The sequence below is a fragment of the Hemibagrus wyckioides genome, linkage group LG02 (genome assembly GCF_019097595.1).
Source record: "Hemibagrus wyckioides isolate EC202008001 linkage group LG02, SWU_Hwy_1.0, whole genome shotgun sequence".
In the NCBI taxonomy this organism is placed as follows: Eukaryota; Metazoa; Chordata; class Actinopteri; order Siluriformes; family Bagridae; genus Hemibagrus; species Hemibagrus wyckioides.
In genome coordinates, this window is record NC_080711.1 from 20,782,395 (window position 1) to 20,809,630 (window position 27,236).

A 27,236-nucleotide genomic window follows, 5' to 3' on the forward strand; every position below is an offset into this window, starting at 1 on the left:
TGCTGGCAGCTGCTTCTTGTGAGTGCTTTATCAAATTCATTCATTTACTAGATGAAGAATAAAGGTGCAGCAGATATTGTGTGAGATATCACCATGTGTTTTCCTCCACAGATGTACATGGTGTGGAACTGACTCAGCCTGCTTCCATGACAGTCCAGCCAGGCCAGAGTCTCTCCATCCACTGCAAGGTTTCATATTCAGTTACGGGCAGTAACACAGCTTGGATCCGACAACCTGCAGGAAAAGCTCTGGAGTGGATTGGATACATCAGTAGTGGTGGGAGTACAGCTTACAGTGACAAACTGAAAAATAAGTTCAGCATCTCCAGAGACACTTCTACTAACACAATAACAATTGGAGGACAGAACATGCAGACTGAAGACACAGCTGTGTATTACTGCGCTCGTTACACACAGTGAGACAGAATAGTGGATTCCTCTTACAAAAACCTTATGAGACATGTTACACACATCCTCTCAATGCAACTAATAAATCATCTCAGTCACACTTTCACTTTTTTCATTTTTTTTTAAAAAGAAAACATTACTGAAAGAGTGTTCATTCTGAACTATTATTAATCCCTTAATTTTACAGGATTTTTAACCAGCAGATGGAATCAGTGTTTACTGAGTGGATTCAGGAATAATACAGCATGTTTCCAGCAGTGTGTTGTGTTTAACACACAGTCTGTTCTCACAGTGTGAGGTGCAATAAGTTAAATAACTGAAGGAGGCAGCAGAGTTTAACAAATAAAGTTGAGAAAAAAGGTGAATCCACAAAATGCATTCTGTATGAGACTCATTCACTATCACTCATTATCAGACAAATATCTGATTATTTTTCATAAATTAGGATTATTACATATTACGTGAGATTTACACCTACTCTGTAGCATTTTCTTTTGCATGTGTGAAATGTTCACAGTTTATATTTATGTGTTCATGTGAGACAGTGAAGGCTAAGACATACTAGACACATATTCACAAAGGCTTCTGGATGAAGAAGTAGATGAAGTAAATTCTTTAAATTTAACAACAGACAAGTTGTTTGCATGAGCTCCTGACTGATCGAGTCAGTGATGGTTTTTGACCTGAATTATTTCTTTAATTAAAATTTGTTTCTATTAGACTCACAGATGAAAAATGAAAGTTTCTGAACAGACCAGAATGTTCTTCTGGGTGTTACAGTGATACACAGTGATGGAATAAAAAGACATGAGATCTAATGAGTAAAGAGCAGTGATGAACCTGACAGCATGAAACACACCCAGAGTCTTACAGGAAGCTTTTTCTCATCTCAGCTGTTCCTCTGTGAATGTTTTTATATCTCTAGTGGGCGTGTCATGCAAATGAAATCCTGCATTTGAACCATTTATGCTGAAACATTCAGCCCAACAACATACCAGCAGTTTGTGTTCATTTACAGCAGCAGGAATCATTTTAATTCTTTGAGATGGGACTAGGCAGTGTTTTGAGTTACTTTACTCTAGCAATCTTCATTCAATGTTGGTTTTATTGTTGTACACTTTTATCAAAAAAATCTTCTTTCATTATTTCTGTTTTTTATGTAACTTAACACCTATCTTTTTGTATTCTTCTATTTCAGATTCCTGCAGTCAGACACTGATCCAGTCTGATCCAGTGATCATCAAACCTGATCAGTCTCATAAACTGACCTGCACAGCCTCTGGACTTGACTTCAGTAGCTACTGGATGGCTTGGATCAGACAGGCGCCTGGAAAAGGACTGGAATGGGTTGCAACTATCTCACACACCAGTGGTAGCATATATTACTCTAATGCAGTAAAGGGTCACTTCACCATCTCCAGAGACAACAGTAAAATGCAGGTGTATCTGCAGATGAACAGCATGAAGACAGAAGACAAGCTGGGGAACAATAGTCTGTTTCGGGTGGGGAAGAATGGAAAAAAATGGGGAAGAAGGGGAAGAAAGAAGAAAAGAGAGAAAAGAGAAGAAAAGAAAGAAAGGAAGAAAGCAAAAGAGAGACAGAGTGCCACGTGTGATTTATATGCACCTGTTTTGCAATTTTTTTTTAAAAAATGTGCTTTTTACAAAAAAATCACAAAAAATTCACACTGACCCGGTTCGAATCCCACCTCAGACAAGGATTAAATTAATTAATATGATTTAATTCAGTTTTGAAATGGCAATTGTTAGTCTACAGAAACATTCCTGTTGACTTCGATTATTTAATTATATGTAAAATATGGCTTCTCAGTACAACCTACTGTTAGAAATATTGTCTTTTTTTTTTACATAGATGAGAATAATACAGCACAAAACACACACCATAACAATATACATAAGTGCTAAATTATTATAAAATATTAACAAAGTATAGAAATCTATAAACAAAAAACTACCAATATTTATATTATTAAATATATATGTTAAAGCACACACCTAAATATGCAGTAACCTCCCAAAACTTATAAATAATGATTAAACAAAGAATACATTCAAATCAAGTCAAGTCAAGAAGCTTTTATTGTCCTTTTGACCACATATAGCTGACGCAGTATACAGTGAAATGAGACAACGTTTCTCCAGGACCCTGGTGCTACATAAACAACATAACAACATATAATTACAAAACACCACAGAGCTAAGGACAGAAACAGTGCAAGACAAAAGACTTGGATAATGTGCAAATACAATTCAAATAATACATCACATGTACCCTAACAATAAATACAAGTGACAAATTATAAAATAGCAATATATTAAACTATAAACAAAAAAGAAAAATGCTATTTAAACATCAAATATTTAAATATAAAATATACATAGAACTTTGTAAGAATACAAGCACTATATGCAACATATCTATATTTTCTTTATTTTTTGAGCACCTGCTATTTTGTCATCGTCTCTGTCACTGGACAATAAATTCTGGCCATGTCCTGGCTATGTCCAGTTGCTGATGTCCTAGAATGACCACTCTTTCTGCAAGTGTCGGCCTTCCACTCACCTAATGTATGGCACAGGTGGTTGAAATGCTGTTGGAGGAACATGGCTTGGCTGATGGACCATCATGTAGGGTGGAGTGCTGCTGGGCTGGGGAGTGCTGGTTGCTGAGGCTCCAGGGTCCATGTCCAGGGTCCGAATGTGGGTTCAGCGTGGGGACCATGCTTGATAGAAATGCTGGGCCCATTGGGAACAGCACTGGCTTGCGCCAGTATGCCTAAAACAACATGATGAAAAAAATAATCATTAGCAGTCTACGTATATGGCAGTAGAATTTAAGCAATGGGTAAAGAGTTTAGGTGAGATATTTCAGATATAATATACTGAGATATTTACATACCAAATTCTCCTCAATAACTTAAGTGGTAGAATCTGAAAAAAAGTGATGAGTGTCCACAGGCCTGCACTGGACATTTACTTATCTGTAACATTAAAAAAACACTGTCAGTTGGCACGCAGCCTATAGATTTCATGTTATGGATTCATGTCTTTTCTATGCATACTGTCTGCTGAGAAGCAGGTCTGTCCCCAGCTGCAGAGGGCCACACACCTGTGCTGGAAAACTGCCATGGCCTTACGAGATTTTTGAGGCTTCTGTAGTCGAAAATCTGTGAAAGTTAAATTCGGCATGTTGAAGTGAATAATAATTAAATCATAATATACAATAATTAAATGAATAAAAACGAACATGCAATTGACTATCGTTCTTCAGGTAGCGCCATAGGATTTGACTATTGTTTAATAGCTCTTCTGGGATCTACTTTAAACTATTTAAATGAAGACTTAAAAAAAAATATATTGTGGAATTAAGTTACATTAAACATGCAGCTTTCTTTTTGGGAAGCTGAGCTCACTCAAAAACACCCCAGTTTTGGTGTTGTTTTTAAGTGTTTGGCCTCTGAGAAGTCTGACAGCTAAAATAACTAAGCAGAAAAATCCTCCTGTAATTAAAAGCAAGCTGTTAAGAGAAAAACTAATCTAAAAACAGCAAACTGCATATAAAACCTCCGCTGGTTTCCAGCAGAACGTCGACCTTTCCAACATGGCGGAGGAATTGACGTGTCTGTATACAAATCACAGCGGCGCCCTCTACTGCCTCCTGATATAAGTGAATAGGACAAGCTGTTATGACAGGAAAGTGTATGTATTAACCATTTATTATCAGATTTTATCGAAACACATTCATCATGCATTATAACCTTAAATAATGCTTAAATAAAAATATTAAGAATATAATGCGCCATGTTGATGTTTTTTGAAAGTCCCGCCCCTTTTTGTGGTTTTCATTTAAATGTCCAGAGCGCGTGCTTGCGTCATCTAGAAGGCTTTTAAAAGAGATTTCAAAAGAAAACGACGGAGACAGCGACACTGCGGATTACCTGGAGATATTTCAAGGATAAACTGCAGATTTTCTTGGAGAGAAATGATGGATTTAGGTAAGTATCTTCCCTTCCTAGGTAGATGGACAGGCCGGGGCCTGGCCTGCGCCGCCGGGATGCTCGCGCTCACCTCCGCGGGATACTGCGCGTATCGCTGGCTGAAGAGGAGCAGCGATCTTCAAGCTGCTGAACTTCAAGCTGCTCACGGTGAGAAAAGCTCACTTTTTACTTAGTCTGTGTGTTTCTAATCGCTTTAGAACTTACAAAGAGAGTGTGTGTGGAAAATGAATGACTTTCATCGGTACAGAGGACAAACAGGATCAAATCTCCTGTGTACTTTAGCTAACAGAGCTAGCCGAAAGCTAAGGCGCGTGACTGAGCTAACATTAGCCGGCGATGCTACATGGCTCATATCAAGAGCATTTTAAAGTATAAAAGTGATTATTTTGTGGATTAAAACATTTTGAGGCACAACATCATGACTTTTAGACTTTTAGAAATAGTCTTGAAGTTTTAGGAAAATAATCAAGTACAGGGCGGAGTCACGAAGCCTGACATGAAGCGGAGTTACTGTTAGCACCGGGATTATTATTATTATTATTATTATTATTATTATTATTATTATTATTATTCTCGTTGAAGTGTTTTATTTCTCTTCTTGGTCTCGGCATTGTTTCTTCTGATGTGTTAATAGTTAGAGTGAATGTTGTGGTAATGAGTGAGTTCCTGTTAGCGCATCATTGTAGCAGCTGTAAAGAGTCAGTCCCTCACCAACTCGCCTTTTTATTTCCCTTCCTCTTCAATAAGACTCGTTTCTCCTTACTGATCACTAATATAACACTCTGATTAAAGACATGAAGGGGATGAGAGAGTGTCTTCTTGAAATATTTTCTTTCCTACATGAATGTCAGTTTCCACTGATGAAATTTGTCATCTCCGTGACATACTGATGTGGTTAAATGTGTCAAATGTTTTCCAGGATCTGTTGTTGATGATGTGGAGGAAGCCGAGACCACCGAGGTATGTGTCAGGAAAAAAGGACTAGGATTAATATATTATATACTACAATATCAAATATATTAGTTTTTCATTTTTAACTTGTGTGTGTATTAAGGTCACTGATCCAAGCGTCCGGCTCCTTTGCTCTGAACACGACCCTCAGATGTCAGCTGATGCCCTGGTAATTTTATATTTGTTATTTTTAAAACAATAAAGTGCAATAAAAACACCAAGGCTGACGCTCTTTCCCGGATGTACTCACCGGACCCCCAACCAGAGGAACATGAACCAGTACTCCCACCAGACTTATTTGTATGTCCCATCCTTTGGGCGCTGGATGAGGACATTCGTGCCACCACCACCGCAGAACCTGCTCTGCTGGGAGGTCCAGAAGACAAAATGTATGTTCCACCATCACTTCGTCTTGCTCTCCTGGACTTGGTACACACTTCACCAGGCTCTGGCCATCCAGGCAGACAGCGCACCGTCTCACTCCTCCAAAACAGGTATTGGTGGCCAAACATGATCAGTGACATTAACCGGTTCATGAAAGGATGCTCCGTTTGCGCCGTCATTTCCACGCCGCGCCATCTACCGGAAGGGAAACTCATGCCACTCCCGATTCCCCACCGACCATGGTCTCACCTAGGAGTTGACTTCATCAGCGATCTACCCAAATCAGACGGCTTCACCACCATCCTCGTTGTGGTAGATCGGTTCTCTAAGGCATGCAAGCTCATACCCCTTAAGGGCCTCCCCACAGCCATGGAGACAGCTAAAGCCCTCTTCCACCAAGTGTTCAAACATTTTGGCATCCCTGAGGACATTGTTTCGGACAGAGGGCCCCAATTCACCTCCAGGGTGTGGCGTGGGTTCCTAAAACAGCTAGGGGTATCAGTGAGCTTATCTTCAGGTTACCATCTGCAATCTAACGGCCAAACGGAGAGAAAGATCCAAGAGATTGGGCACTAGGGTTAGAGAGCATACCTCAGAGCGTACTGCCGTGACCACCAACATGATTGGAACCAATACCTGCCGGGCGATCGAGTCTGGCTTTTACGCGGGACCTCCGCCTCAAACTCCCCTGTAGAAAGCTTAGTCCCCGCTACATCGGTCCCTTCGATGTCTGGAGGCGTATTAATGACGTCTTGTATGAGCTCGTCCTCCCTGCGCGCTACCGGATCTCTCCCACGTTCCATGTTTCTCTTCTCAAACCTTATTCTAACCCTGTTCTCTCTCCTCCCACAGAGCCCGAGATCTCGTCGCCGCCCGAGATCGACGCAGACAGCTCTGTCTACCAGGTCCGAGAGGTTATGAACTCCAGGCGACGTGGCGGCTGTCTGCAATATCTAATCGACTGGGAGGGGTATGGTCCCGAGGAAAGATCTTGGGTGGACTGAGGGAACATCCTCGATCCAGCGCTGCTCGCCGAGTTCCATCAGCACTGCCCAGATCCACCTGCTCCCAGAGGCCACGTTCGCCCCCGTCGTTGCTCTTGGACGTCTGGAGACGCCCGTGGGGGGGGGGTGTTTACGGTCATGGGCACGCCAACCTCAACCACGCTCCCGTGCTCACAATCACCTGACCTTTTAATCACCTCAACCTGCACTCTCTCACAGCACATATTTAAAGCACTTACTCGCCGAGGACAGCGGTGAGTATTAACACTATTTAGTAGTGACGTGCGTGTTTCAGTTCTGTCTGCCTGCGTTTCCTGTTGCCTATGTTATGTTACCTGCCTACCTATTTGCCTGAGTTTGTTTGTGTTTCGTTTCTTCCTCTGCAACCTCAGATATTTAAAGAAATAAAGAGGAGATTTTGGATTCTCTCTGTCTCCCGAGTCTGTGGATACAATATTTAAGCAACAAAGACCAAGAGCTTTTACTTCTTCTGCTTCAACACACACCATGATCTCTACATCCCTACTGCTGCTGCTGCTGGCAGCCGTACACTGTAAGTGTTTTTACATTTGACCTGTAATACAGTTTTGGTTCCTTAAAGCTTTTCGCTTTTCCATCATTAAAATAACTTTTCTTTAACAGGTGTTCACTGTGTTGAGCTGATCCAGACCGGATCCACAGTATTAACTCCTGGTCAGTCACTGACTCTGACCTGTAAAGTGTCTGGATATAGAAACTGGATACGACAACCTGCAGGAAAAACTCTGGAGTGGATCGGATGTATATGTGGTAGCGGTAACATTTACTACAGTGAGAAAAAACATTTACTACAGTGAGAAAAGTAGGTTTCAGATTTCCAGAGACACGTCCAGCAGCACAGTGACATTAACAGGACAGAACATGCAGACTGAAGACACAGCTGTGTATTACTGCGTTTGTCACCACAATGAGACAAACAACATCCCTGTACAAAAACTCCTCATCCAGTGTTCATTATAACAGAATGTCCAAAAGACACAACACTGATCTATAGAAGTCAAAATAACACAAAATATACCACAAATGAGAAGAAAGTGTTTCAATCCAGTTATTTTTTAGTCAATAGTGTTGATTTAAAACCATAATATTTTATCTGTAATATTGCTCCACATCATAAACACTATTATAGTCATATCACTATCCAGAACTTTATCTAGTGTAGTGTCTTTGACTAACAATAATCACCTTGACAAATTAGAATGTGAGATCATGTGTAATGCTCTCACACTTTCTCAAATATTGTTTAAATTAAAAATGTGTGAGAACGTGTGAGAGCATTTTTTCATGACTTCAGAGAGGTAGATTTTTTCTATTATCATGATCCCAGTATCATCAATCATAGAAAATAATTGTCAAAGTTGTCAAATCCTAATCACATTATATACAGATTGAAAGCATATAATGGATGGATAAAAAAGCATGAAGATTGTGGGAAGAAGAAAATGTTCCAAATATAAAATCTTGTTTTGAGGTAGGTTTATAAAGAAGTCTTTCTCCCCACTATAAACCCACATATCCTCCATCAGATGAATCTCCTCCTCATGATTTAAATACATTGCAGATACATTCTCCTCCCATCATCAGCAGATAAGCAAATCCAAGCATCAGAGCTGGATCTCACTCTATTTATATGATGTGATGGTGTCTGTTAAACTTTGGAGAACAGAGAAGACTCCAGTACAAACAACACACACCATGTTCTCTACATCTCTACTGCTCCTGCTGGCAGCTGCTTCTTGTGAGTGCTTTATCAAATTCATTCATTTACTAGATGAAGAATAAAGGTGCAGCAGATATTGTGTGAGATATCACCATGTGTTTTCCTCCACAGATGTACATGGTGTGGAACTGACTCAGCCTGCTTCCATGACAGTCCAGCCAGGCCAGAGTCTCTCCATCCACTGCAAGGTTTCATATTCAGTTACGAGCTATACTACAGCTTGGATCCGACAACCTGCAGGAAAAGCTCTGGAGTGGATTGGATACATCCGTAGTGGTGGGAGTACAGCTTACAGTGACAAACTGAAAAATAAGTTCAGCATCTCCAGAGACACTTCTACTAACACAATAACAATTGGAGGACAGAACATGCAGACTGAAGACACAGCTGTGTATTACTGCGCTCGTCACACACAGTGAGACAGAATAGTGGATTCCTCTTACAAAAACCTTATGAGACATGTTACACATCCTCTCAATGCAACTAATAAATCATCTCAGTCACACTTTCACTTTCTTCCTTTGGAATGAAGACAGAATCGTTTGCAGCATTTTAAAACACAGTCACACAAAGTCATTTTTAAATAAATAATAAAACATTACTGAAAGAGTGTTCATTCTAAACCATTATTAATCCCTTCAATTTACAGGATTTTAACCAGCAGATGGAATCAGTGTTTACTGAGTGGATTCAGGAATAATACAGCATGTTTCCAGCAGTGTGTTGTGTTTAACACACAGTCTGTTCTCACAGTGTGAGGTGCAATAATTGAAACAACTGAAGGAGGCAGCAGAGTTTAACAAATAAAGTGAAAAAAAAAAAAAGAATCCATAAACTGTATTCACTATAAGACTCATTCAGTACAAATCATTATCAGACAAACATCTGATTTATTTTTCATAATTTAGGATTATTTGAATTACATATTACCTGAGATTACACGTGACATAAAAATAAAATACAGTACAAATAAACAAAAAATAAATATAAAAAAAAATACATTACATCCTCCTTTATCCATCGTTCATCAACACTTTTCTGAAACCACTGCTAAGTTTGAGTTTTACAGATTAATTGTTTAATTGAATACTTTAATGTCTTTGTGACTTGCATCCAAATTGGGAAAAAAAGGGAAAAAAGAGAAGCAGATGCTTTAAATTATTTCATCATTCACAAAGATTTAATAACAGACAAATTGTTAGCATGAGCTTCGGAGTGAATGAATCAGTGATGATTTGTGACCTGAATTGTTTATTTAATTAATTTTAGTGTCCATTAGACACACAGAGGAAAAACAACAGTTTCTGAACAGACCAGAATGTTCTTCTGGGTGTTACAGTGATACACAGTGATGGATTAAAAAATCATGAGATCTAATGAGTAAAGAGCAATGATGAACCTGACAGCATGAAACACACCCAGAGTCTTACAGGAAGCTTTTTCTCATCTCAGCTGTTCCTCTGTGAATGTTTTTATATCTCTAGTGGGCGTGTCATGCAAACGAAATCCTGCATTTGAACCATTTATGCTGAAACATTCAGCCCAACAACATACCAGCAGTTTGTGTTCATTTACAGCAGCAGGAATCATTTTAATTCTTTGAGATGGGACTAGGCAGTGTTTTGAGTTACTTTACTCTAGCAATCTTCATTCGACGTTAGTATTATTATTTATTTATTATAAAGATTTTAAGGATTTTTTTGCTTTCTTTTTTTTAACATAAAAATATCTTTGTGTGTTCTTGCAGATTCCTGCAGTCAGACACTGATCGAGTCTGATCCAGTGATCATCAAACCTGATCAGTCTCATAAACTGACCTGCACAGCCTCTGGATTTGACTTTAGTAGCTACTGGATGGCTTGGATCAGACAGGCGCCTGGAAAAGGGCTGGAATTTCTTGCAACTATCCACGGTGGTAGCATATATTACTCCAGCGCTATTAAGGGCCGCTTCACCATCTCCAGAGACAACAGTAAGAAGCAGGTGTATCTGCAGATGAACAGCATGAGGACAGAAGACACTGCAGTTTATTACTGCGCCCGTGACACACAGTGATACTTCCCCTTAGACATCAGTACAAAAACACATACTTGCTATAGTCACATGACAAACCCACATTTTCAGAAGCTGTGGATTCATGGAGGTCAAAGAACCAAAATATTTTCATTCTCTCTGACTGACCTGTTACCACTTGCTGATTTTTACTGGATTGTTCTAAATATTTCTTTAAAATATCTTAACTAATATTGATTTCCAAATTGATTAATTATTTAAACCAATAGATTTACTATTTTTACCACTGATACTGTATCTGAGTGCTTTCTCTCTCTTTTAAACTGTGCTGATAAAAATGCTCCACTTCTGAATTCCTACTTTATGTTTTTTTGCTGCTCCAAGTCAGATGTTTTTTTATTGACAGCCAGAAGATTATAATCTTTTTCTCATAAATAACTCATTCTAGTTATTGTTCATTTGAAAAGAGGAATTTTATGCCTCTAGAGGGCAGTCTGTACAAACTCAACCACACAATCATTACATAAAGTGTCTTAGTACCCTGTGTTGATCTATTGTCTAATTTTATACAAATAAATGCCTGATTAAACCTTTATACGAAATGTGAATTTCTCTGCATGTGAATTTTTTTTTCTTTCAGAGAAAGTAATACTAAAAATGATCTAAAGTAAAGTGGATAATTACGGCTTCTCCGATTCTAATAAATAGTGAGAGTGAAACATTTAGTTGTTGCTTTTCTACACAGAACCTTATAATCATCCACTCATCTATACAGTGAGCAGCATGTGGTTGTGGATTGAACACCTCCATAGTGGTCATGGACACTCCCTATTCAAATAGAGTCGTGTATAAACAGCATGTTCTTGACTGCTCTAGTTTCCAGTGAGCTCTGTGATAGATAACACTCCCATACACTTTAAATCTGGGTGAGAACTCAGAGAAGGATGATTTTAGGACAGTGTATTTTACTGATACTCATTTCATGTAAGTTTATGTTTTTTTCTGTTGTGACTAATAGCATTATATCATTATAAAATAACATTACCTAGTTCTACTCTTCTCTTCCAGATTCTTATGGACAGTCCCTGACCTCCTCTGCTTCTGTGGTGAAGAGACCTGGAGAGTCGGTCACTCTGTCCTGTACTGTCTCTGGATTCTCAATGAGCAGCTACTACTTGCACTGGATCCGTCAGAAACCAGGACAAGGACTGGAGTGGATCGGATACATTGATTATGGCACTGGCACTACATTCGCTCAGTCACTGCAGGGCCAGTTCTCCATCACTAAAGACACCATTAAAAACATGCTGAAAGCTGAAGACACGGCAGTTTATTACTGTGCACGAGACTCACACTGACACAACAGACTCCAGAGCTGTACAAAAACTTACACAAGCACGTCCTCATGAGCTGTAAATATTCCCTCAGCAGGAAGCTGCACCCCAGAGACATTTATTATGCAGAACAACATCCATTCACACTCAGCACTCAGATCTTCTTTATTCCAATCTAATTTAGCAGTTATTAATATTAATAATAATAATCCCCATGTTATGTATCACATTTACATTATGATGTCTTTAATTATTTGACTTGAGGCAAATCAGCTCTAGGACAATGATTCTGATGACTAGTTGTGACTATATACTGTACTATTCATGCTTTTATTCCTCCTTTGTGATAGCAGCTGCAGGAACACTACAGGTAAATGATTAATTTCCTGAATTTAGAAACACAGAGTCTGTTCAGCAGCACAGAATCTGGCAAGAGATCACGTGATATGTACATGTTTTCTGCAGCATCATTACTACAAACTCCTAAATATGAAAATCAGCAGCACACTTGTTTTCAAGAAGGATTCATGAAATTATGGAATCTAACAGCTGAAAGATGTTCATGTAAATTCACCCATATATATATATATATATAATCAGCCTATTGCTCACCCCAACTTCATTTCACACAACTGAATAAAATAGCTTGATGATGGAGCTGATGGTTGCTCAATACTACATCTTTGTTATAATGTTAACCAAAGGTACCTGAGACTTCTTTACTGTATATTTCTTCCATCAGAATATCTTGACTGTGTTGATGATGACCTTTGATTGTTATGTTTTATCTGCTAGGTGTCAGCAGTGATGAGATCAGACTGGACCAGTCTCCTGTTGTGGTAAAGAGACCTGGAGAAACTGTGAAGATCTCTTGTAGGATACATGGCTTTGATGTGACTGAGTACTACATGCACTGGATACGACAGAAACCAGGGAAAGCTCTGGAATGGGTTGGATATGTGAACTCTGGTACAACAGATGAACCCCCATATGCAGACTCCATGAAAAGGCATTTTCTCCTCTCTGAAGATGTCTCAGAAAGCACACAGTACATAGAGGCCAAGAGTCTGAGGACAGAGGACACTGGGGTTTATTACTGCGCTTATTACTACAGCTGTACTAAAACCAGACACACATTGTAACTGAACTAACTAAATTTTCTTCACTTGTAATTCATACACAGATAAACACAGCCTGTATATAGATACTACTCCAATTATTCTTAATTGTACCCGGATTTAACCCACAGTGGGAGTGGGCTAAACCACATTTTTTTTAAACATACTAAAAATACTAACAATTTTTTTTTATTAAATTATTTCACTCCTGGATAGAGTGGAAAAATGCCCATGATAGAAATGGCAGCTCTGTCAGCATGCTGTGTGAATGTGGTTCTGACTGTTCCTCACCCAACAAACTAACAGACTAATAGGATTAAAAACAAACCTCCTGTGTGTATTAGTGCATGCTCAGAACACACTACAACTTCACCATATCAACAATACCACACATTTATGTGGCTCATCTAGCACAGAAATCATAACATACAGAAACTACAGAGACCTATGGCCTCTCTGTAAACCCTGCAGCTGGAAACCGTGTCATAGCAGCTTTTGTAGAAATGTAACTAACACCTTCTGAACACTCAGTCAGCTGTACTAAAACCAAACACACATTTTTACACAGTGTTTATATTGAACGAGTCACATGTACTCTTATCATTTATCTATTCTATATCTATCTGAAGTTAATTTTAATTTTAATCTTTACTTATTTTGATTTACATATATTAATCTCACTTATCTTAATATGTGCTTCAGGAATATAATTATGAGTTATCAGCCATGACAAAAGTTTACCAGAAGTATAAAATAGTATATATAATGACCTCATCTAATGTCCATGTTTCTAGCAAATTCGAGAAAGGAAAGCAGGTCAGAAAGGTCAGTCAACATGGCCTGCGTATATATGTCCTCACTAACTATATAGGGAGCTAGGAACAGAGTATGCCTTGAGCATAGGAGAGAAGAAGGGCATAACAGGCCACAGATATGAAAACAATAAGATATGAGACTCATATGACAGCATGAGGGTGCAAAACAACCAGAGTTAAAATTAGAAGCAAAATTCATACACAATATACAAACATAATGCAGAAGCACGGTAAAGGCGGACATCACAGAGTGATGAGAAGCTAAAGAGATATGATGCTTATGTAGGCCCGTAAGCTGTGTATAAAAAAAGAACCATTCTAGTGGCTGGTAATAACTAAAACAAGTGAAAAAACGGCAAAAGCACCGAATGGCAGTCGAGCATAGATGTGAGGTACAGGTGAAATATGCATGAATGATGGGAGGGAAATAAACTAAAAACTAGACCAAACTAACCTAAATTAAACTAAACAAAACTAAACTATAAACAGAGCAAATAAGTTAGCCACTAGGCAATAAGCAAAACTAAGCAAGTAAGTAAATAAGGATAGCACCATCCCTTAAGAGTTGGGGAAATTAATTAAATGCCAGGCAACCACAATGATCCTCACAAAGCAAGTGCACAAGTACACAAGTGTATAGGATACAATAATAATAAATACATTCCTTAAATACAATACATGGTGTATTTAGTAATGCCTAAATTTTAGCAAATACTAACACTTGTTAAAGCCGAACTATGATAAACAGCCCTAGGCCTGACTTAAAGGCCAGCAGTTGGTATCCACAGGGTCATCAGTATAGATAAACACTAAAGGGAAGGAGGGGTTGTTATTATAGGGCATATTAATTAGCAGAAAAAAATTCCTTACGTCAAAACACTTATGAGACAAATAGGAGGCGTAGCAATAGCAATAGGAGGGGTAAAGATACCAGTACAAACAGAGGGGGTTTTTGTACGGGGGGTGTGCACTTGACCACATCAGGCCTGAAGCTGTGTATTTTGAGTGCCAATTTTGGTGTTATTGTTTTTTGCAGTAAAGCCGGTTGCTTCTTCTCAACCACGCCTGGAGAAGTTTCTTTATTTTATTTTTATAGATTAGTAAAGTTTTGTAAGTATTTGGTAATAATGGGTAATTAGAGAAGTCTTCAGAACCACCCTGTAATGTGTCCACTCAGAGGGGGACATCTTCCAGATTATTTTCCAGATTATAACTGTGCACGAGAGTTACACTTTTATTCCTCCTATTTGTGATTCCAGCTGCAGGTACACTTCAGGTCAGTGGTTAATTTCCTAAATTTATAAACATAAAGTCTGTTCAAAAGCACAGAATCTGATTAGAGATCAAACGAAATGTACATGTTTTCTGCAGCATCATTACTACAAACTCCTAAATATAAAAATCATCTGTAGGGGGCAGCAGCACGCTTGTTTTCAAGAAGGGTTCATGAAACTATGAAATCTAACAACTGAAGGATGTTTATGCAAATTCATCCTGTTATATAAAAAATCAGCCTGTTGCTTTCCAGTTTGTGTCACACGACTGAATCAAAGAGTTGATGATGGGGCTGAGGGTCACTCAATACTACATCTTTGTTATAATGATAACCAAAGGTACCTGAGACTTCTTTTGTGTATATATCTTGACTGTGTTGATGATGATCTTTGATTGTTATGTTTTATCTGCTAGGTGTCAGCAGTGATGAGATCAGACTGGACCAGTCTCCTGCTGTGGTAAAGAGACCTGGAGAAACTGTGAAGATCTCTTGTAAGATAAGTGGATATTCAATGACAAGCAACTACATACACTGGATACGACAGAATCCAGGGAAAGCTCTGGAATGGCTTGGCCGGATGAATACAGGCAATAATCAAGCAATATATGCAGAGTCTGTGAAGAACCAGCTCACCTTAACAGAAGACGTCTCAGCAAGCACACAGTACTTAGAGACCAAGAGTCTGAGGACAGAGGACACTGCAGTTTATTACTGTGCCCGACAAGCCACAGTGACTGGAGCTGAGGAAGCAGCTGTACTAAAACCAGACAAACATTTTCACAGAGTTTATTTTAAACAAGTCACATGTACTGTTATCATTTATCTATTATGTTCTGTGGTTATTAAAAAGATAAATTATATTTTATTTACAATTGATTATATTACAATAATCTTTTTTTTTGTATTCGAGTGCCGGCTCCAGAGTCCATCCCAGGAACACTGAGTGTACAGCCTGGACATGTTACACATTCACACACTCCTTCACATTTAGAAAAGACAAATCACCTGCTGATTCAATTTCTTGAAGCACATTATTTCAGACTTTTGAATAAGAAAGAAGATGAAGTATAGAGAACAGTTTCACTGTTGAGTTGTTGATAGATATTAGATTTCAGCTTTGTCTTCTGCTCACTAGAGATTACAATTCTTCTTCAGAATTTAAAAACACCTGATCTAGAATCTTCTCAGCTATTTCTCTCTGGATTCATCAGTTAAAGCCTCTAGAGTGCAGACTATACCAGAATGAACATCATGTTCTATTGAACAGTTTGATTATAATGTTAAATGTAGTTCATGCTGTTTAGAAAACACTGCAATATTGCACCATGTCAGAGTCAAATATAGAAGCAGTTATTCACAGCAATTATTATTAAGTTCTCAAAAACATAAACCAGGAAATTTGCAGAATCATTTCTGTGTTAATGTAATTCTCTAGAGTCTACACATGACTGATAATGACATAAAGGATTGTTTATCTAATTATTATTATTTTCATGTATTATGGCAGAGATTCAGATAAATTTGAGGGAACTGGAAATGGAGCAGTTTTCAACAGGTGAATTATTTTCCACATTAAATTGATATTGATTAAAACAGTGTGTGTGTGATTAACAGCTGCAGAGCTGCACTCAACACAGCCTCTCTGGAATGTTTATGCAAATCTGCATCTCCTCTTGTAATATTAGCAGCGTGCTGATCTAGAGACGAAACACTTCTCATTAGTCTTCCTTCAACACAAACATGTTAGCTTCAGCTCCACTGCTGCTGCTGGCTCTCGCCCCCTGTGAGTGTTTGGATTGAAGCTTTATTATTTCATCTGATCCTTTCAGTTCAACATGTCAACCTTTTCTTTTTCTCTTTTCACAGATGTGTTCTGTGCTACTGAGCTCATCCAGCCAGACTCACTGCTTATAAAGCCAGGAGAGACTTTAACCATCACCTGTAAAGTGTCTGGAGCTTCTATCACTGACAGCAGCAGCCACTATGGAACAGCTTGGATTCGACAACCTGCAGGAAAAGCTTTAGAATGGATCAACAGCATTTATTATAATGGAGATATTCATTAGAAAGGTTCACTTAAAGACAAGTTTGTCATCTCTCGAGACACTTCCAGTAACACTGTGACCTTACAGGGACAGAACATGCAGACTGAAGACACAGCTGTGTATTATTGCGCTCGTGACAGTGAGACAGAATAGTGGATTCCTCTTATAAAAATCTTATGAGACATGTTACACACATCCTCACAACAAGCTGCAGTGCTGCACAAAAGCCTCATCACAATTCACTTTTCTAATTAAATAACAACTACATTTTACTGATTAACTAATCCCCCAATTACAAACACTTCAGCCTAGATATATAGATAATTATTTAACAAAAACTATAATAAACGTTTGCTCAGTTCATAATTATTATGAAAATGTTGCTGTTTGAAATGAAAAGCATCTGAATGTCCAGGTAACATTCCATCTGTTTTACATTTTGAAAGCAGTTTTTACTTCAGATAACTGAGTTCAAATGATACTCACAATAATTCCTCCAATAATTTTGATTCAATACACGACACAGAGAGAGGTATTAGAGGAACAAAACATGTACACACATGCTACTGTATCCCATCACCCTGTCATTGATTAGTTTCCTATATCATGCCTCCATGTGTTTTATTCCTGACTCAATCTGTCACTGAGCTCTTCTGCTTCTGTTGTATTTTAGATAAAAGACCTAGTTTCTAATGGTTGTTGCCTTGAGAGGGCAGTCTGTGTGAATGAAACCATCTTTAACTGCTCATTATTACACACTCAGCTTCAGTTACAGTGATACACAGTGATGGATTAAAAAGATCTAATGAGTAAAGAGCAGTGATGAACCTGACAGCATGAAACACTCAGTCTTACAGGAAGCTTTTTCTCATCTCAGCTGTTCCTCTGTGAATGTTTTTATATCTCTAGTGGGCGTGTCATGCAAATGAAATCCTGTATTTGAACCATTTATGCTGAAACATTCAGCCCAACAACATACCAGCAGTTTGTGTTCATTTACAGCAGCAGGAATCATTTTAATTCTTTGAAATGGGACTAGGCAGTGTTTTGAGTTACTTTACTCTAGCAATCTTCATTCAATGTTAGTATTATTTATTTCATATAGGCAAAAATATTGATATATTTTTCATACTTTTATTTTTACTTTGTGTGTTCTTGCAGATTCCTGGAGTCAGACACTGACCGAGTCTGATCCAGTGATCATCAAACCTGATCAGTCTCATAAACTGACCTGCACAGCCTCTGGATTAGACATTAGTAGCTACTGGATGGCTTGGATCAGACAGGCGCTGGAGTGCTGCTGGGCTGGGGAGTGCTGGTTGCTAAGGCTCCAGGGTCCATGTCCAGGGTCCGAATGTGGGTTCGGTGTGGGGACCATGCTTGATAGAAATGCTGGGCCCATTGGGAACAGCACTGGCTTGTGCCAGTATGCCTAAAACAACATGATGAAAAAAATAATCATTAGCAGTCTACATATATGGCAGTAGAATTTAAGCAATGGGTAAAGAGTTTAGGTGAGATATTTCAGATATAATATACTGAGATATTTACATACCAAATTCTCCTCAATAACTTAAGTGGTAGAATCTGAAAAAAAGTGATGAGTGTCCACAGGCCTGCACTGGACATTTACTTATCTGTAACATTAAAAAAACACTGTCAGTTGGCACGCAGCCTATAGATTTCATGTTATGGCTTCATGTCTTTTCTATGCATACCTTCTGCTGAGAAGCAGGTCTGTCCCCAGCTGCAGAGGGCCACACACCTGTGCTGGAAAACTGCCATGGCCTTACGAGATTTTTGAGGCTTCTGTAGTCGAAAATCTGTGAAAGTTAAATTCGGCATGTTGAAGTGAATAATAATTAAATCATAATATACAATAATTAAATGAATAAAAACGAACATGCAATTGACTATCGTTCTTCAGGTAGCGCCATAGGATTTGACTATTGTTTAATAGCTCTTCTGGGATCTACTTTAAACTATTTAAATGAAGACTTAAAAAAAAATATATTGTGGAATTAAGTTACATTAAACATGCAGCTTTCTTTTTGGGAAGCTGAGCTCACTCAAAAACACCCCAGTTTTGGTGTTGTTTTTAAGTGTTTGGCCTCTGAGAAGTCTGACAGCTAAAATAACTAAGCAGAAAAATCCTCCTGTAATTAAAAGCAAGCTGTTAAGAGAAAAACTAATCTAAAAACAGCAAACTGCATACAAAACCTCCGCTGGTTTCCAACAGAACGTCGACCTTTCCAACATGGTGGAGGAATTGACGTGTCTGTATACAAATCACAGCGGCGCCCTCTACTGCCTCCTGATATAAGTGAATAGGACAAGCTGTTATGACAGGAAAGTGTATTTATTAACCATTTATTATCAGATTTTATCGAAACACATTCATCATGCATTATAACCTTAAATAATGCTTAAATAAAAATATTAAGAATATAACGCGCCATGTTGAAGTTTTTTGAAAGTCCCGCCCCTTTTTGTTGTTTTCATTTAAAAGTCCAGAGCGCGTGCTTGCGTCATCTAGAAGGCTTTTAAAAGAGATTTCAAAAGAAAACGACGGAGACAGCGACACTGCGGATTACCTGGAGATATTTCAAGGATAAACAGCAGATTTTCTTGGAGAGAAATGATGGATTTAGGTAAGTATCTTCCCTTCCTAGGTAGATGGACAGGCCGGGGCCTGGCCTGCGCCGCCGGGATGCTCGCGCTCACCTCCGCGGGATACTGCGCGTATCGCTGGCTGAAGAGGAGCAGCGATCTTCAAGCTGCTGAACTTCAAGCTGCTCACGGTGAGAAAAGCTCACTTTTTACTCAGTCTGTGTGTTTCTAATCGCTTTAGAACTTACAGAGAGAGTGTGTGTGGAAAATGAATGACTTTCATCGGTACAGAGGACAAACAGGATCAAATCTCCTGTGTAGTTTAGCTAACAGAGCTAGTCGAAAGCTAAGGCGCTAACATTAGCCGGCGATGCTACATGGCTCATATCAAGAGCATTTTAAACTATAAGTGATTATTTTGTGGATTAAAACATTTCGAGGCACAACATCATGACTTTTAGACTTTTAGAAATAGTCTTGAAGTTTTATGAAAATAATCAAGTACAGGGCGGAGTCACGAAGCCTGACATGAAGTGGAGTTACTGTTAGCACCGGGATTATTATTATTATTATTATTATTATTATTATTCTCGTTGAAGTGTTTTATTTCTCTTCTTGGTCTCGGCATTGTTTCTTCTGATGTGTTAATAGTTAGAGTGAATGTTGTGGTAATGAGTGAGTTCCTGTTAGCGCATCATTGTAGCAGCTGTAAAGAGTCAGTCCCTCACCAACTCGCCTTTTTATTTCTCTTCCTCTTCAATAAGACTCGTTTCTCCTTACTGATCACTAATATAACACTCTGATTAAAGACATGAAGGGGATGAGAGAGTGTCTTCTTGAAATATTTTCTTTCCTACATGAATGTCAGCTTCCACTGATGAAATTTGTCATCTCCGTGACATACTGATGTGGTTAAATGTGTCAAATGTTTTCCAGGATCTGTTGTTGATGATGTGGAGGAAGCCGAGACCACCGAGGTATGTGTCAGGAAAAAAGGACTAGGATTAATATATTATATACTACAATATCAAATATATTAGTTTTTCATTTTTAACTGGTGTGTGTGTGTGTGTGTGTATTAAGGTCACTGATCCAAGCGTCCAGCTCCTTTGCTCTGAACACGACCCTCAGATGTCAGCTGATGCCCTGGTAATTTTATATTTCTGTTATTTTTAGTGTATTCTTAAGATACTTTTGGTTGAAACAGCAAATTTTAATCTTTGTGCTTTATTCAGGTCACTGAGATAAATATCCAGCTCCGGAGCACCAGCCTTGACCCTCAGAAGTCAGCTGTCATTCTGGTAATTTTATATTTCAGACATTTTTCAGTGAAATGTTTCTCGACCTTTTTGTTTTTGTTTTTGTTTTTGTTTTTGTTTGGCCTTGTCACTGTCCATGCTTGTAAATCCAAATATGAAGTAATTCTCGCTGGATAATCCTCCTCTTGGGAATTTCTTTTAAAGACGACGCTTGTAGCCACTCAGAATGTTTGAGTTAGTTTACAGTAATTTACATTTAACTCTCACATGCAGTGAACTCTATGAACTCATATCTCATGATATGAACCATTTAATCAGCTTGTATCACTTTTTTATTCGTGAAGTTACAGTAGTCACAGAGGTATGTGTCAGTAAAAAGTAGTACAGATAAAATACTATATACAACAATTTAAAATATATTAGCTGTTCATTTCTAACAGGTGTGTGTGCGTGTGTGTGTGCGCACTGTATTAATGTCACAACTTCCTTCACTTCTGAGATTTTGCACAGAAGTTATGTGTAGAATTATGTGTCAGTTGAATTGTTTCTGTTAATAATAAATAATTCCTAATAGACTCCTAAGTCATTACTAATCCAAACCTTTGTACTGGAACATTTCTGTTTGTGAAGTGACGCAAATGACTAAGTTACAAGAACTCTCAACTCTTGCTTGCATGTACTCCAGTTATTAAACACAGCCACTAAGCTGAACTGATGAACTGTAAAAATGTGACAGCGTTTTCATCCTCAGCTCCTCCAAAACCAGCCTGTGGATGTCCAAAATACAGACCTGAGTCTATTGGTTAAAAGGATGTGCAAAGGATGTCTTTTTGTTCTGCAGCATTCAGACTCTCTAAAGACCAAGTGATGCCATTTCTGATCACCCATTATATCTGTACTTTTATACTGTAAGTTTGGCTTCAACAATGTTCATTTTCTGGTTCTCTAAATGACTAAATAAATTGCAGCTAAATTTCTCCATCTGCAGGTTTTATGTGTTCAGGAGTCCACAAGAGAACAAATGTTTGTGCTCTCATCAATAGAGAACCAAAACTACTGGAATTAGAGGTGTAAGGATATATATATATTACACTGTAAATAAAAATATAATTGCTTAGTATCATGAGACAATAATCATGATAATGTATTCAGTCACTCGTTCATCTTTTAGGAAGTGTGTTATTCGGGTCAGAGTGCTGGATCCAGAGTCCATTTCAGGACCACTGAGTGTACAGCCTGGACATGTTACACATGCCCTTTTAAACTGTGATTTATATGCTTCATTTATGTTTCTTATATTGCTGTAGTTTTTGTTCTTAGATCTGTCTGTCTGTCTGTCTGTCTATCACACCTAGTGGCAATTTAGAGAAGACAAGTCACCTGTTTGATTCCTGATTTAATTTCTTGAAAAGTTTCTTCATTTTAAACTTTTGAATAATAAAGTAGATTAAGTATAGAGAATAGTTTCACTGTTGAGTTGTTGATAGATATTAGATTTCAGCTTTGTCTTCTGCTCACTAGAGATTACAATTCTTCTTCAGAATTTAAAAACACCTGATCTAGAATCTTCTCAGCTATTTCTCTCTGGATTCATCAGTTAAAGCCTCTAGAGGGCAGACTATACCAGAATGAACATCATGTTCTATTGAACGGTTTGATTATAATGTTAAATGTAGTTCATACTGTTCAGAAAACACTGCAATATTTCACCATGTCAGAGTCAAATTTGACATGAGCATCATTTCTGTGTTAATGTAATTCTCTAGAGTGCAGCCTACACATGACTGATAATGACATAAAGGATTGTTTATATAATTATTATTAATTTCATGTAATAATTCAGATTAATTTAAGTGTACTGGAAATAGATCAGTTTTCAATCTGACCATCACAGGAACTGTTAATTACATCACAAAACATCCATATCATTAATAATAATAACAACAAACAACCAAATTCTTTTCCACTGTGGAACAGCTTGGATTCGACAACTTGACAACATTTGAATACATTTCAGATACATTCTCCTCCCATCATCAGCAGATAAGCAAATCCAAGCATCAGAGCTGGATCTCACTCTATTTATATGATGTAATGGTGTCTGTTAAACTTTGGAGAACAGAGAAGACTCCAGTACAAACAACACACACCATGTTCTCTACATCTCTACTGCTCCTGCTGGCAGCTGCTTCTTGTGAGTGCTTTATCAAATTCATTCATTTACTAGATGAAGAATAAAGGTGCAGCAGATATTGTGTGAGATATCACCATGTGTTTTCCTCCACAGATGTACATGGTGAGGAACTGACTCAGCCTGCTTCCATGACAGTCCAGCCAGGCCAGAGTCTCTCCATCCACTGCAAGGTTTCATATTCAGTTACAAGCTATCATACAGCTTGGATCCGACAACCTGCAGGAAAAGCTCTGGAGTGGATTGGATACATCGATAGTGATGGGGATACAGCTTACAGTGACAAACTGAAAAATAAGTTCAGCATCTCCAGAGACACTTCTACTAACACAATAACAATTGGAGGACAGAACATGCAGACTGAAGACACAGCTGTGTATTACTGCGCTCGACGACACACAGTGAGACAGAATAGTGGATTCCTCTTACAAAAACCTTATGAGACATGTTACACACATCCTCTCAATGCAACTAATAAATCATCTCAGTCACACTTTCACTTTCTTTCACTGGAATGAAGCTGTAATCATTTTCAGCATTTTAAAACAGTCACACAAAGTAATTTTCAAATAAAAAAAGAAAACATTATTGAAAGAGTGTTCATTCTGAACCTTTATTAATTCTTTATTTTACATTTTTAACCAACAGTTGAATCAGTGTTTACTGAGTGGATTCAGGAATAATACAGCATGTTTCCAGCAGTGTGTTGTGTTTAACACACAGTCTGTTCTCACAGTGTGAGGTGCAATAATTGAAACAACTGAAGGAGGCAGCAGAGTTTAACAAATAAAGTGAAAAAAGTGAATCCACAAACTGCATTCTGTATGAGACTCATTCACTATCACTCATTATCAGACACGTATTGATTTTTCATAATTTAGGATGATTTGTGCTACATATTACCATATTTACACCAGATATGAAGCATTTTATGAAAACAAAATAAAAAAATACATTCTATCCTTCTTCGTCCCTCAGTCATTATCATGATGATGTGAAACCTCTGCTAGATTTGAGCTTTACAGATTAATTGATTAAGTGAATGCTTTAATTTCTTTTGCAAGTTTAAAATGTTAACATTTCATATTATGGGTTTATGTGAAACATTGAAGACTAAAACATTTTAGAGAACTCCTCTCAATGTCTACTGGGTAAAGGGTTTTCCTCCATGTGGTTTATTTGAAACGGATAAGTGAAAAAAGAGAAGCAGATACTTAAAATTATTCCATCATTCACAAAGATTTAATAACAGACAAGTTGTTGGCATGAGCTCCTGACTAAATGAATCAGTGATGATTTGTGACCTGAATTATTTCTTTAATTAATTTCAGTTTATTTTAAACACACAGAAGAAAAAATGACAGTTTCTGAACAAAACAGAATGTTCTTCTGGGTGTTACAGTTTAGAGGTTGAAAGTCATTTATATACTAAATTTAAGTTGCTTATTCAGTTTTAATTAAATATAAAGTAACTTAAGCACCAAAGAACATTTTTCACTGTGGTTATAAAAACATGTAGAAGACCAGCAAAACAATAGGTAAATGAATATGCAAAATGTTCACCTTACAGCTACATATAGAGAAATATCAGCCACCGTCACAACTACATTTTACACAGTAACTAATCCCCACATTATCATAAACTCAGCTTAAACAACTAGATCAGCATTTATCAAAAAATAATACAAGTGTTTACTTAGTTGATATTTAGTAATAATTTTTTTTTTCTTCATTTATTATTTCAAATGTTATCTCAAATAAATGGTAATAATTAAAATTACAAATTAGATTTTAACTCTTTTCTTAGTGTATTAGATGTAAACTGTTTCAATATTTATAATGTTATTAGAAGATAATTTTTCAATTCAATTTATTTGCATAGCGCTTTTTACAATGAACATTGTCTCAAAGCAGCTTTACAAAAATAGAGAAACAGAAAGGAGAAAAAAAAGAAATATTAAATTAAATTATTAAACTATTTTATCCCTATTTATCCCTAATAAGCAAGCCTGAGGTGACAATGGCAAGGAAAAACTCCCTGTGATGAAATGAGGAAGAAACCTTGAGAGGAACCAGACTCAGAAGGGAACCCATCCTCATTTGGGTGACACTGGACAGTAAATAATGTAAGTGTAAATAATGTCCTATCTACAACAGTAACCATGGGCCTATGAGGAACTATTAAGTCAGTGTAGTTTCTGAGTTCATTATAGACACTAATTCCTTGCTATCAGAAGGTGACAGATGAAACGGGAGATCTGTGATGGTGTTAAAGTCCCCAAATGGCTCTGTCCACGGCTGTCTCCTGGGTCACAGGCTGTCCACACAGATCCATCCACAGCATCAGTGGGCACTACTGGAACATCCAGACAGTAAGGCATTACAATAATCCAACCTAACAAAAGCATGAACTAGTTTTTCTGCATCATGAAGTGACAACATATTTCTTATCTTAGCAATATTTCTAAGATGAAAGAAGGCTACCCTAGTGATATTATCTACATGAGCTTCAAACGAAAGACCAGAGTCAATAATCACACCAAGATCTTTTACTGCTGGACATGAAACAGAAAGACCATCCACTGTTACTCTGCAATCAGAAAGCTTACTTCTAGCTGCATGTGGTCCAAGTAAATGACCTCTGTCTTGTCAGATTTAAGCAGGAGGAAGTTAGTAAGCATCCACTGTCTAATGTCTTTTACACATTCTTCAATCTTAATGAGCTGGTGTCTCTCATCTGACTTAGCTGAAACATATAGCTATGTGTCTTCGGCATAACAGTGGAAGCTAATACCATGTTTACGAATAATTGCACCAAGGGGTGGCATATATAAGGACAGAAGCAGTGGGCCTAAGACAGAACCTTGTGGAACACAGAACATAACCTTGGTATGCATAGAGAAGTCACCAATTAGATCTACAAACTGATAACGGTCAGTCAATTAAGACCTGAGAGGGCTGTTCCTTTAACACCAACATGTTCTACCTTATCAAGTAGAATAGTGTGGTCAGTGGTGTCAAAAGCATTTGTTGATATGAGGACGTTTTCTGTAAAGAGATGTTTATATCGAGTTGTTGGAAGAAGTCTCCAGTATCAGGGTCAGGGTTAAAGCTGTGACTTTATTTTCAGTATGGGTAAGTCTTCAAGACAGAGGAGTTTTACTCAGTAGCAGGACAAGTGGTGAGGGAAGGACTGTTTCTAGCTGAAATAATGTTTGAAATAACAAGAAATAACTTCATTGCTGATTATTTCTCTATAACAAAACCTCCCCAGTGTTTTATTCCTTACTTACTGGCACTGAGTTTCTCCACTTGTGTTTGTTTATGTAAAGCTCCAAGTAAGTAACAGCAATTTATTATTAATACAAGACAATGAGAAGGCAGTCTGAGTGAATAAACCATTCAAATTACAATTTTCACATTCAAACTTTTTTTTTGTCACACTCATAATCATATACAATACAACATGTAGTGAAATGCTTTTTAGGACTGTCCTTAAAAATTAATTAACACTAATATAACTATCACTAGAGTAAAACAATAAAGATAATACAAATGAGATACAATAAAATAAAATAGAAAATATAGGGCATATAGGGAATATAGAGGGGAACTATGGTGGAAAAGTAAAGAAAAGTACAGAAATATCTGAATACAGTGATTGGATTTGTATAAGATACAGTGATGTGGTATGAATGGAATGATGAATATAAATATAGAATGTTGTATTTATTGGTAAAGCGCACGTAGTGCAATTTTACTATTGTGCAATTGTGCTTTAGTCCAGCTGAGGTAGTGGATGTTATGGCATAAGTCTAGAAAAGTCCAGGCTCTAGGTGTTCTCCTGGTTGAGGGCCTGAATGACCTGCAGGATGAAGCTGTGGAAGTGTTTCCCTGAACTCATGAGAGAAAAGAGACCATTGTTGGGATGGCTGAGGTCTTTCACTATCTTCCTGCCCTTGGTCCAGCACCACTTGCTGTAGACTCCAAGTGAGGGAGCTCAGTGTACACTCAGCTGATTGCACCACCCTCTGTAGAGATGTCAGGTTCT

The 27,236-nt window shown here is 37.8% G+C and overlaps 1 pseudogene and 3 gene segments (V, D, J or C); all 4 read left to right on the forward strand.

Moving 5' to 3' along the window:
* The first annotated feature begins 7,272 nt into the window (after positions 1-7,272).
* Positions 7,273-9,832, forward strand: LOC131370389 (Ig heavy chain V region 5A-like; annotated as a pseudogene).
* Positions 9,833-10,016: 184 nt separating this feature from the next.
* LOC131363817 (Ig heavy chain V region 914-like) lies at positions 10,017-10,610 on the forward strand. The segment is given in 2 exon segments: positions 10,017-10,180; positions 10,272-10,610. Coding segments are annotated over 2 exon segments (360 nt in total).
* Positions 10,611-12,523: 1,913 nt separating this feature from the next.
* On the forward strand, positions 12,524-13,013 carry LOC131370406 (immunoglobulin heavy variable 1-69-2-like). The segment is given in 2 exon segments: positions 12,524-12,575; positions 12,667-13,013. Coding segments are annotated over 2 exon segments (399 nt in total).
* A 10,107-nt stretch (positions 13,014-23,120) lies between these two features.
* Positions 23,121-23,830, forward strand: LOC131342163 (Ig heavy chain V region 914-like). The segment is given in 2 exon segments: positions 23,121-23,188; positions 23,282-23,830. Coding segments are annotated over 2 exon segments (465 nt in total).
* Positions 23,831-27,236: the final 3,406 nt, after the last annotated feature.